Below are 13,147 nucleotides of genomic sequence, written 5' to 3'. Positions count from 1 at the left end.
TCGGGGTGGAGCGCTGTACATTGGGGTCAGTTGGGGCTTCAGGGGCAGAGCTCTGTGGGGCACAGCGTGCCCGATCAGGAGGGCCCCCCTCAAGCCTGCAAGAAGGCTGCCTGGTTTTACCAGGCGGGGTTCTTGGGGCCTTTGCCGTCTGGCTGCTGAGGGTAAAATACCTTCAGCGGTGGGAGGAGGCCCTGAAGTGCCAGTTAATTGATCGCTTAAGGGCCTTGATCGGCCTGGGGCAGGCGGGCCATTTCTCGCTGCCACTCCCTGTGTAAATTACAGCAGGGGCAGGAGTGGGTTGGGAATGGCCCCACCCACTTCCCACTCAATTTTACCCACCACCCCTGCCATCAGCCCGCTTGTTTGGGGGCCGTCAAAGTTTGGCCCTTAACTCTGCTTCTCTCTCCACAGATGCTGCTAGACCTGCTGAGTATTTCCAACACTTTCTGTTTTTTTTCTGATTTGCACTATAATTTCGACTGGAGTTTTGTGAGGCCATTTGGAATGCAAATGGCGGCATGGGGGGGGGCAGAGAATAGCGTCGGACACACCCAATCAGAAATCCAGCATCGTGACGTCGGATCTGGATTTAGTCAATGGCAGGAAAGCTGCAAGTCAGTGTCGCCACCCCAATGCGAAGGCACTGCCATTTGAATTGCGGAATGGGTCGTCATAATATATTAGCATGCAATTGATTGTGATTCAATGGGTGGTTTGCAATTAAGTGAACTGCAGGCTGCATGTGCCTTTGGATTCCCAGCCGTTGAAAGGGGCCGGCACCAAGGCAAGACCTTGGTGCCGTGATGGAAAGGCAGCCATGACGAAGACTGGATAGGGAAAGTGGGGGGAATGGAGCACATTGTTGGTCTACAGTGCTGTGCACTCTGCGCGGCTGGGCTTGGTCTCGGGTTGCAGTATGGGTAGGCTTGATCGCTGGTGAGAGGACCGAGTGGGCTTGGTCTCGGGTGAGAGGACTGGATGGGCTTGGTCTTGGGTGAGAGGACCAGGTGGCCATACGACTGGGTGAGAGGATTGGGTGACCATAGCACTGGGTGCTGGGCTGGGTCTCAGCAAGGGTGGGCACTGAAGGCCATTAGCACGCAAGCTGAGGGGAGTAGCAAAGGCAAAGATGCCAAGGCTACCTTGTCTCTGCAAGGACAGCACTCTGGAGGCCTACAGATCGACTGGCATAGGTCTCATATGCCCTGTCTTTGTGGACCCCATGGCGTGTTTACAGTGCCACTGACAGAGGGAGGGCCAAGAGGTAGCTTGCTCCTGCCCGTGACCTTCACAACGAGAGCAACAGCAGTCTGCATGCCAAGAAGGGCCCACCTGTGCCAGTGATTGTATCAGACTCAACTCAGCTACCTCCAAATGTCCGAGTGGCATTGTCAGCGAAGACTGTTGCTCTAATGGGAGGCCCTCACCTGCAGGACAAGTTGCAACCTATGGGATTTGGGGGACACCCTGTGCCAGAGGCCCTGAAGATCACTGTGGCACTTAACTTTTACGCGTCTGAATCTTTCCAGGGATCCACTGGGGATAGATTGCACAATGTGGCCATCAAGGCTCCAACGAAGCAGCCAGCCACCTTCATTAATAGGCAGGGCTTCCATTCCATCAACATACATCTGGTCTGGTACCCAGCTTCATCATGTGTTCTTGCACATCTGAGCCACTTACCAAAGGAGGGCTGTACTTACACTGGCAGCCCAATGACGGAGGAAGGGTGAATGCAGCATCTCACAATTAAGGCCTGTCAGGGTAAGCATTTTTCAACAATGAATGTGAACAGTAATAACGATAGAACTTTATAACACGATACAAATGGCAAATGTCAAACACCCATGAAACCCAAAGTGTGTCTAGGTGCTTTTCTTAATACATTTATGAGTGCTTCTACAAGGTGTGACCCCTGTGATAGCAGCTGGGCTGAAGGCAGGCTGCTGATCAAGCTGCCCCTTGGTCTGTGATGACTTCAGCAGCTGTCCTGTGGCTGCCTGAAGCCTGGAAGGTCTGTGTGTATCTGTGGGATCTGGCTCTCCACTAGGGTTGCCAACCTCTCAATGAAGGAAGCCATGCACTCACACGCCTGAGACATGACAGCACTCATGGCATGGATAGACTCCTCCATTGTCCACTCATGGCTGCGTATAGCCTCTGGCAGCTTCACTAGATGCTGCCTTACCTTTCTCTGCAACTCCAGCATGCCCTGTGTTATCAACACAAAAATGCTCATCATCAGCCTGGGGCTTAGCATGGGCCTGGCCACCCACAGCTCTCCAACTGTTAGAGGCTTTGTCTGTTTCAGCCTCAGCCAGCTGCTCGGGCGCATGTGCAGTGCTCTCACCAGCTTGTGACCCTGATTCTACATCCGAGCAGAAACCCACTGAGATGAAAGTATCTGCACTGGTGGAAAGTGCAGGAGTGTCATGTGACAGTGCATCTGACGGCTGTCCCCCTCCAGCTGGAGCCTCCTGTGGATGAAGACCTGCATAAGAGAACACAAACAGCTGTGGATTAGGCTGTGTAGATCTTGTCATGCCATCCATGTACGATGTGGATCTCTAGAAGTCTGGTGGATATTGAATGAAGACAATCTCTTGTGCGGAGACTCCATTCTCACTATCCGCTATTGAGCGGCTACCCTGGGCCCCCGCTAGCTCCAGTTCTGCCAGTGGCAGCCTCTCATCCCCTGATGGGGTTTCCTACATGGCTCTTCCCTCAGAGGACACCACTGGGTTGATCTGTGAAAGAAGGTGGCCTATTGCCGAGATGCATCCACGCACCTGCCAGTATGTGGTGATACCTAACTCCCTTACCATCACCTTGTGGTGGCTTCCTCTCCATGTAACACTGATTCCCCCGTAGCAACATGCAAGCCCCAAAGAGGAGAGGAGTATGGAGGGCTCACCTTGGCAGAATGAAGTAGGTCATTGACTTTCTTCCTGCACTGACCCCCACAGCTGCTAACCTCCTCTCCGATCTCCATCCAGGCTTGCTTAGTCAGGCAGGAGGACCTCTTCTTGCCATCCCTTGGAAAGAGGACCTCCTGTGTTTCCCTTGCAGCCTTGAGGAGAATCTCCAGGGAGGCATCACTGAATCGTGGGGTCACACAGTGTCTTCTACCTGACATGGTCCCACTTGGATTCTGGAGAGCTCCTGGTTTCGAGGCTTTAGTCAGCAGTACAGCAGCAGAGTGACTCCAGGGATGGGGGTCAGCAGCACACCAGTATAGCACCAGAGGGACCAGGCAGGGGGTCAGCAGTACAGCAGCAGCAAACTGAAGCAACAGGATAAGCAGGGCTGGCTCCTGTACCTGCATTTGTTCCCACTGACGATGCCATCGACCTCTCACCACCTGCCCCTGTCCTTCAATTGGGACGGGCCCCACGTTTCCTGCATTCAAATGGACTGGCCGCCATGTGATTGAAGTCGGCTGGTCACATATGTGATGAGCGACGATGGCCCCCACTTCTGAAACAGCTGCCAGGAGCCTCGACGGGCTCACTAAATTCAGCACTAAGTGTGCCAGGGAATTGAACTCATAGCCTTGCTGTCCTTAATTCCAGTTGGCATACATTCCAGATAACTTAGGTTGCTTTCAAGGTGTCCTGGTCCCACCTATCACCCAGATGACCTCTTCACCCAGCCCTAAAATGAAGATTATAGCGAGCCCTTTACCATATCGCAGTGGTGAGTTCTTGAACATTACCATAAAAGCGCATTGAGATGCTGAAGATGAAGATTCTCAGGCAATATTTCACAGAAACATTGTTGCCTATCTTGAGGCAAAGGAGCCTCTGAGGTTGGTTCCGAGGTGATTCAGAACTTTAGTCATGATAAGTGGGTTATAATTAATGAAAATTACATTCCAAACAGTTTGAATTGCCTAAGAAGAGAAGTCATTTCCATTGATGACACCCAGCTTACCATTGGTCCTGGACAGATGGGTTTTTTGCAACAGAAGGTGATTGATTTAGTGGTTGGGTGTCTGGAACTGGAGCACTGTCCGGAGCTGGAATTGAAGCAGGAACTGGAGCACTCTCCGGAGCTGGAGCATTCTCTGGAGCTGGAGCTAGAGCTGGAGCACTCTCCGGAGCTGAAGCTGCAGCAGGAACTGGAGCACTCTCTGGAGCTGCTGCTGATGGTGCTGGTGTTGGATCTGGAGGTATCTTAGTCTCTGTCAATAAAAATAAACCTCCTGAAGGATTCTTAATCTCACAAAAAAACTCAGCTGCATTGTTCTACATGAATTGCTAAAAAAATTAAATTCTATCAAAAGGTTTATGTCTTTCCTCATACTGCATAGGTGCTTCCCTGGTAGCTCGTATGCTTGAGGCTAAGCCATACTGACCAGAAAGGTCCCAGGCTCCGCACCTAGTCTGTCTTGAGATAATTGACCATTCTTTTCTCAGCAGCAGGGGCATTACAATTGGGCACAGCACTGAGTTGGAGAAGGGGTAAAATTAGACAGGGTTCCCATTTCTGATTGCCAGCTGGTGGCTCCTGGTGGAAAATACGCATGTGTTAATGTTCGGTGAGGGCAGGATCAATCTCAGTTGTGTTGCCACCACAGTCAAATAGTCCACCAATCTAGGAACACACAAGAATGGCTTTGTAGGATGGGTACTGAAAGGCAACCAGTGTCTGTGGAAATGTATCACAGATGTCACTGCCTTGAGTAGAATAAATTAAGGAAGGGAAGATAAAACAGCAAATTTCCCATCTATTCAAATACATATTGTGATAAAACATTTAGGTTCAATTTCATAAATCACTGAGTTATTGAGTCATACAGTCATAGAGCTATACAGCACAGAAACAGGCCCTTCAGCCCATCGTGTCTGTGCCAACCATCAAGAACCTATCTATTCTAATCCCATTTTCCAGCACTTGGCCTGTAGCCTTGTATGCTATGGCGTTTCAAGTGCTCATCTAAATACTTCTTAAATATTGTGAGGGTTCCTGCCTCTACCACCTCTTCAGGCAGTGTATTCCAGATTCCAACCACCCTCTGGGTGAAAAACTTTTTTCCTCAAATTCCCTCCAAACCTCCTGCCCCTTACCTTAAGTCTATGGCCCCGGTTATTGACCCCTCCGTTAAGGGAAAACGTTTCTTCCTATCTAACCTATCAATGCCCCTCATAATCTTGTACACCTCAATCATGTCCCCCCTCAGCCTTCTCTGTTCTAAGGAAAACAGCCCCAGCCTTTTCAGTCTCTCTTCATAGCTGAAATGCTCCAGCCCAGGCAACATCCTGGTGAATCTCCTCTGCACCCTCTCCGGTACAATCACATCCTTCCTATAGTGTGGTGCCCAGAACTGTACACAGTACTCCAGCTGTGGCCTAACTAGCGTTTTATACAGCTCCATCATAACCTCCCTGCTCTTATATTCTATGCCAGTTAAATGCAGCATGGTTTTCTCCAGAAGAAAAGGGTGAGGCAGGACTTCATTTTAACACTCATTGTCTGCCACTAAATGTGGCTGGTAGATTTATAAATACACTTTTGTAGAATGTTTGCAGCGCATGCAGCCATTACTGAGAGGATTCAACCAGTCACAGAAATGAGTCATATAGTGAAAATGTTCATTTTCTCCTTTGGCCCACATACAACAAATGAATATTCTCAGAAATTAGTTAATATTTTCAATCCTGAGCAGTTCCCACAAATGCTCCCATGGCATTGACCCAGTGGGATTGGAACCATTGCATAATGTTTAATATTTATAAATCTATGATGTCGGAAGGGAAAGGAAATACTGGACTCATCCAACAATTATCATCAATGTGACAATAGCATGTCATTGAAAGAACATGAAAACAACAAAAAGGTGTTTTCTATCATACCGTAAACTTTAACACAAGTATGTAGTCACATTCAGAAATCCATCTGACCTATTTTTAACATCCCCCATAACTTTTGGTTTCTGAAGGTGAAATCTGAGAAAATCAAATTGGTCATTTTGGCCTAACTGAGATAAATATTTACCTTTGCCTGATTCTTCTTCCTTAATCTGCATCAGGGAATCCACATTTAGATGTTGAGTAAAAAAAAACAAGAAAACAGACAAATGTTGGTGACTCAGCAACATTGGTCACAAGCAGAGTGGAATATGGTCAAATGAAGGCTTGAGATGGGCAGGGAATTCCATTGCACCATGACCCACCTCCATTGTATGAAATTCTAAATATCATTCACCTTCATATTGTATACATTTTCAATATAACATTTATCTCCCCATTATATGAGACTTCAACTAACTGGTCATGTTCCACTTGTATAAAATTCCAATATACCATTAATCCCTTCAATGCATAGAATTCCAGTATATCATTCCCAGCTTTCAGCATTTAACATTTCAGTGTACCATCACCTCCCATGTTGCGCAAAATTCCAGTATACCATTAACCTGCCTGATTATACTGAATTCCAATGTTCCATTAACCTTCCCTGTTCTACATAATTCTAATGTACCATTAGCCTCCCCATTTGACAAAATTCCATTAACCTGCCTTATTCTATAAAATGTCAGTGTACTATTCCACACTCCTATTAATTATTAATCTAATGCATATTCCCTGGCTCCAATACACAGCATTCCAATATCTCATTCCCTTTTTTGCATCCGATTCCATTCTGTCATTCTTCTTCCGCTCCGTAGAGTTCCAATGATAATTCTGCTCCTTACTGTTAACAGTTCTAACATACTAATAGAATTAAATAATAGAACTCCAAAGTATGAACTCCGATATTGTGTAGAATTCCAATATACAATTTAACAACAGCAACAAGAAGTTGCATTTATATAGCACCTTAAAAGTAGTAAAATGTCCCAAGGCGCCTCACAGGACAAAACTGGATACTGAGTTACATAAGGAGATATAGGGCAGGTGAGCAAAACCTGGTCAATAGAGTAGATTTCAGGGAGTGTCTTAAAGGAGGAGAGAGGTAGCGAGGCAGAGAGGTTTAGGGAGAGAATTCTAAAGCATGGGGCCTTGGCAACTGAAGACCCGGCTGTCAATGGTGGAGAAATTAAGCTCAGGGTTGTGTAAGAGGCCAGAATAGGAGAAATACAGAGATCTCGAGTGATGTAGGGATGTCGGAGGCTACAGAGATGGTGAGGGGTGAACGGGACTTGGTGTGAGTTAGGATATGAGCAACAGAGATTTAGAGAGCTCAAGTTCATGTATGGTGGAAGATCTGAGGCTGGCCAGGAGAGCATTGAGTAGTCAAGTCATTGGATAGAACATGTGTGTAAAAGCATTATCGTTAACTTAGATGTGGCGAAGTAAAGGTGTTTCAGTAATTGTTTAAGTGGAGACAATTACCTCTATATCCTTTTCAGATTCAGGTGCAGCTCTTGACAGTTTAGGGCTACCAATATGTTGTGGAATTAATCTGTTCAGATTTTGTGCAATCCAGACTCGGACACCACCACCGGAGCTGTATAGAAATATATGAAATAAAATGATGGCAACAGTCAAAGATATTTTGGGGAACAAGAGAAAATCCCTTTCCATAAAATATCACTTTCACTCTCGTTTCAAACCAAATCACCCAGAGACAACTATTGCAAAGTATCACTCACATAAAATAGATTTAAGATCGCAGGTGTGAATTGGGGCTGTTCAAAGAGACAAGAATGAGGCAATGAGATTTGCAGGACAAAATAAATTCGTGGAAAATGCCATAATTGACCATAGCAGGAATAATCTTACAGAAAGAGAATGAGAGACAGTGAGCGAGCAAAACGTGGCCATTGGTCCTAGCAGGAACAATCCTACAGAGTGACAGAGTGAGAACGTGGCCTTTGGTCCGAGCAACTACAATCCTAGAGTGAGAGAGTGAGAATGTGGCCATTGGCCCTGGCAACTACAATCCTAGAGTGAGAATGTGGCCATTGGCCCTGGCAACAACAATCCTAGAGTGAGAGAGTGAGAACGTGGCCATTTGCCCTGGCAACAACAATCCTAGAGTGAGAATGTGGCCATTGGCCCTGGCAACAACAATCCTAGAGTGAGAACGTGGCCATTGGCCCTGGCAACAACAATCCTAGAGTTAGAATGTGGCCATTGGCCCTGGCAACAACAATCCTAGAGTGAGAATGTGGCCATTGGCCCTGGCAACAACAATCCTAGAGTGAGAGAGTGAGAATGTGGCCATTGGCCCTGGAAACAACAATCCAAGAGTGAGAGAGTGAGAATGTGGCCATTGGCCCTGGCAACTACAATCCTAGAGTGAGAACGTGGCCATTGGCCCTGGCAACAACAATCCTAGAGTGAGAGAGTGAGAATGTGGCCATTGGCCCTGGCAACAACAATCCTAGAGTGAGAGAGTGAGAACGTGGCCATTGGCCCTGGAAACAACAATCCGAGAGTGAGAGAGTGAGAATGTGGCCATTGGCCCTGGAAACAACAATCCTAGAGTGAGAGAGTGAGAATGTGGCCATTGGCCCTGGCAACAACAATCCCAGAGTGAGAATGTGGCCATTGGCCCTGGAAACAACAATCCAAGAGTGAGAGAGTGAGAATGTGGCCATTGGCCCTGGCAACTACAATCCTAGAGTGAGAACGTGGCCATTGGCCCTGGCAACAACAATCCTAGAGTGAGAGAGTGAGAATGTGGCCATTGGCCCTGGCAACAACAATCCTAGAGTGAGAGAGTGAGAATGTGGCCATTGGCCCTGGAAACAACAATCCTAGAGTGAGAGAGTGAGAATGTGGCCATTGGCCCTGGCAACAACAATCCCAGAGTGAGAATGTGGCCATTGGCCCTGGCAACAACAATCCTAGAGTGAGAATGTGGCCATTGGCCCTGGAAACAACAATCCTGGAGTGAGAGAGTGAGAATGTGGCCATTGGCCCTGGCAACTACAATCCTAGAGTGAGAACGTGGCCATTGGCCCTGGCAACAACAATCCTAGAGTGAGAGAGTGAGAATGTGGCCATTGGCCCTGGCAGCAACAATCCAAGAGTGAGAGAGTGAGAACGTGGCCATTGGCCCTGGCAACAACAATCCTAGAGTGAGAATGTGGCCATTGGCCCTGGCAACAACAATCCTAAAGTGAGAGAGTGAGAATGTGACCATTGGGCCTGGCAACAACAATCCTAGAGTGAGAGAGTGAGAATGTGACCATTGGGCCTGGCAACAACAATCACAGAGTGAGAATGTGGCCATTGGCCCTGGCAACAAAAATCCTAGAGTGAGAATGTGGCCATTGGCCCTGGAAACAACAATGCTGGAGTGAGAGAGTGAGAATGTGGCCATTGGCCCTGGAAACAACAATCCTAGAGTGAGAATGTGGCCATTGGCCCTGGCAACAACAATCCTAGAGTGAGAGAGTGAGAATGTGGCCATTGGCCCTGGCAACAACAATCCTAGAGTGAGAGAGTGAGAATGTGACCATTGGGCCTGGCAACAACAATCCTAGAGTGAGAGAGTGAGAATGTGACCATTGGGCCTGGCAACAACAATCCTAGAGTGAGAATGTGGCCTTTGACCCTGGCAACAACAATCCTAGAGTGAGAATGTGGCCATTGGCCCTGGCAACAACAATCCTAGAGTGAGAATGTGGCCATTGGCCCTGGCAACAACAATCCTAGAGTGAGAGAGTGAGAATGTGGCCATTGGCCCTGGCAACAACAATCCTAGAGTGAGAGAGTGAGAATGTGACCATTGGCCCTGGCAACAACAATCCTAGAGTGAGAATGTGGCCTTTGACCCTGGCAACAACAATCCTAGAGTGAGAGAGTGAGAATGTGACCATTGGCCCTGGCAACAACAATCCTAGAGTGAGAGAGTGAGAATGTGACCATTGGCCCTGGCAACAACAATCCTAGAGTGAGAGAGTGAGAACGTGGCCATTGGCCCTGGCAACAACAATCCTAGAGTGAGAATGTGGCCATTGGCCCTGGCAACAACAATCCTAGAGTGAGAATGTGGCCATTGGCCCTGGCAACAACAATCCTAGAGTGAGAGAGTGAGAACGTGGCCATTGGCCCTGGCAACAACAATCCTAAAGTGAGAATGTGGCCATTGGCGCTGGAAACAACAATCCTAGAGTGAGAATGTGACCATTGGCGCTGGCAACAACAATCCTAGAGTGAGAATGTGGCCTTTGACCCTGGCAACAACAATCCTAGAGTGAGAATGTGACCATTGGCCCTGGCAACAACAATCCTAGAGTGAGAATGTGGCCTTTGACCCTGGCAACAACAATCCTAGAGTGAGAATGTGGCCATTGGCCCTGGCAACAACAATCCTAGAGTGAGAACGTGGCCATTGGCCCTGGCAACAACAATCCTAAAAGTGAGAATGTGGCCATTGGCGCTGGAAACAACAATCCTAGAGTGAGAATGTGGCCATTGGCCCTGGCAACAACAATCCTAGAGTGAGAATGTGGCCTTTGACCCTGGCAGCAACAATTCTACAGAGTGAGAGAGTGAGAACGTGGCCTTTGACCCTGGCAGCAACAATTTTACAGAGTGAGAGAGTGAGAACGTGGCCTTTGACCCTGGCAACAACAATCCTAGAATGAGAACATGGCCTTTGACCCTGGCAGCAACAATTCTACAGAGTGAGAGAGTGAAAACGTGGCCTTTGACCCTGGCAGCAACAATTCTACAGAGTGAGAGAGTGAGAACGTGGCCATTGGCCCTGGCAGCAACAATCCTACAGAATGAGAGAGTGAGAACATGGCCTTTGACCCTGGCAGCAACAATTCTACAGAGTGAGAGAGTGAGAACGTGGCCATTGACCCTGGCAGCAACAATCCAAGAGTGAGAGAGTGAAAACGTGGCCTTTGGCCCTGGCAGCAACAATCCTAGAGTGAGAGAGTGAGAACGTGGCCTTTGGCCCTGGCAGCAACAATCCTAGAGTGAGAGAGTGAGAATGTGGCCATTGGCCCTGGCAGCAACAATCCTACAGAATGAGAGAGTGAGAACGTGGCCATTGGCCCTGGTAGCAACAATCCTACAGAATGAGAGAGTGAGAACGTGGCCATTGGCCCTGGCAGCAACAAGTCTACAGAGTGAGAGAGTGAGAACGTGGCCATTGGCCCTGGCAACAACAATCCTAGAGTGAGAGAGTGAGAACGTGGCCATTGGCCCTGGAAACAACAATCCTAGTGTGAGAGAGTGAGAACGTGGCCTTTGGACCCTGGCAGCAACAATTCTACAGAGTGAGAGAGTGAGAACGTGGCCTTTGACCCTGGCAGCAACAATTCCACAGAGTGAGAGAGTGAGAACGTGGCCTTTGACCCTGGCAGCAACAATGCTACAGAGTGAGAGAGTAAGAACGTGGCCATTGGCCCTCGCAGGAATATTGAGAACTAGAAGAACAAGATCATGCCAGGTTCAAATAGCATCTGGTAGACAGGATAAGTCTTAAGCTGTATTACAAATAAACAGCACATAATTCAGACATGGGAACGCTTTAAAGATGTATTACTGCCACAGAGTACAAGAGCGTGGAAAATGATTTTGTGCCAGAACTCTCCCCCTTCTATCAGTTGTCTGTACCTCTTGGAACAATATTCATCACAAAATTCATCCCAGGGAAAACATTAAAAACTAGCAAAATATTACAAAAAGAATCCTTTCTCATAAATCTGTTGGCATATCAAAGTATAAGTTGAAACAAGCTGTGCCTCATACCTGCCCACTGCACTGGGCACTGGAATCTGGTGTGGTGTTTCTCCTGTGTCAGAACAGATACCTGCAAAAGAAACACCTCAAATTAGATGAGGATGAGAATAGGAATAGTACTGTGCTCTGTCTCTAATTTATCTGCACAATAGATAATCTACAAGTTGTCCTTACGAATGATACAAAAAAACATGCTCCAATAAAAACAAGATACACAAATATTATCCTGTCATTAGCTATATGACTACCATGTGCAAATGTTATCTGTACAGGAATCATTTTTCTTCAAGAAGAAAGCCCACTAGTCCATTGCAACACCAGCTTCCACTCTGCACTATTTAAATTGCTTTTCTGTCAATCTGTCTCCAGATCAGAAAATCAGGTATAAGTTTCTATAGTTACTTTGTCGCTTTCCCATCACATTGCGGATGGACTGTTGGAGGAATTAAGAAAAATCACTAAATAAAAATAGTGGCCGATTTCTGCACTGGGGGATCCTGCAAAAATGTTTAATTAAATAGAAAGTTTAGTTATTTAATGAAATGGGTTTGGTGAGCAAAAATTACATTGAACAAAACTGGTCATAATTTGGCATTAATAGGGTTGAGCATTTAATGCAGTGTGCATATGCAAATTCATTAATTCAATAAAAATAATAGCTATCTATTTCAAGAAGATTGTCATTAATTTATACATTAAATAACAAGAAATAAAACACAGTTGCCCCAAAATTAATCGAATAAGTGAACCAGAGATGTAATCAAAACAATTGCAATAAAAGTTATTAATGAAATAAATAAAATGAACAAATCAAATACAGCTACTCAAAATGCATTAATGAACCAAAAAGAATGACTATAATTATAGAGGTATCAAGTTGGGCTGGAATAATTTTTTTAAATTAACATTTGAGCTCTGGGTGGGGCTGGGGCTGGTGCTTGTGCTGGTGCTGGTGCTGAGGGGGTATATTTATAAATCAATATTTTATATTTTTTGTTACTGTGAGCTCTCTACTGTGTGCTCCCCAATTTCTATCTTCCCACCTATATAAATTTGTTCTAATCATAATGTGTTCACTTTCTATACTCTGCATCTTCATTTTCAATAACACTGCCACTGTGATCAGCAGCATTACTGAACATGATCGGCAATATGAAGAATCAGGAATAAGGAAATAACAGGCATGAGAAACAGATTTTTAATTAAATGTGTCCACCTTCATCAAGAAAACAACAGGTTTGCATTGGACAACAACATTTAGTTTGGAAATAAGTAAGGTACATGCACAGAAGATTTCTCTTACTGCTGCGATGGGGGAGTTTGGGTTCTGTACAGTGGGCTGCCATGTAACGATAGTTAAGCATCTCTGTACAATGGGCCACATAATCTGAGTATGATAGCGTCACTTAAAGGTTCAGTATCAATAGGATGCTGCAGACACTCCCTGTTGTTAAGGTACAATAAATACACTTAAACTCACCTGTTTCATTTTT

General features: G+C 46.4%; 1 protein-coding gene across 1 annotated transcript in view; it reads right to left on the bottom strand.

Moving 5' to 3' along the window:
- Positions 1-13,147, bottom strand: part of LOC137378595 (uncharacterized) — a 207,407-nt gene that overhangs the window by 184,706 nt on the left and 9,554 nt on the right. The window contains exons 3-7 of the mRNA XM_068048896.1: positions 12,057-12,087; positions 11,664-11,724; positions 7,338-7,452; positions 5,998-6,022; positions 3,934-4,183 (exon numbers count right to left, since the gene is read on the bottom strand). Of these exons, the coding sequence (XP_067904997.1) occupies positions 3,934-4,183; positions 5,998-6,022; positions 7,338-7,452; positions 11,664-11,724; positions 12,057-12,087 (482 nt within the window). The remainder of the gene's footprint in view (positions 1-3,933; positions 4,184-5,997; positions 6,023-7,337; positions 7,453-11,663; positions 11,725-12,056; positions 12,088-13,147) is intronic.

Source organism: Heterodontus francisci, chromosome 17 (assembly GCF_036365525.1).
Source record: "Heterodontus francisci isolate sHetFra1 chromosome 17, sHetFra1.hap1, whole genome shotgun sequence".
In the NCBI taxonomy this organism is placed as follows: Eukaryota; Metazoa; Chordata; class Chondrichthyes; order Heterodontiformes; family Heterodontidae; genus Heterodontus; species Heterodontus francisci.
This window is presented reverse-complemented; position numbering and strand designations above follow the sequence as displayed.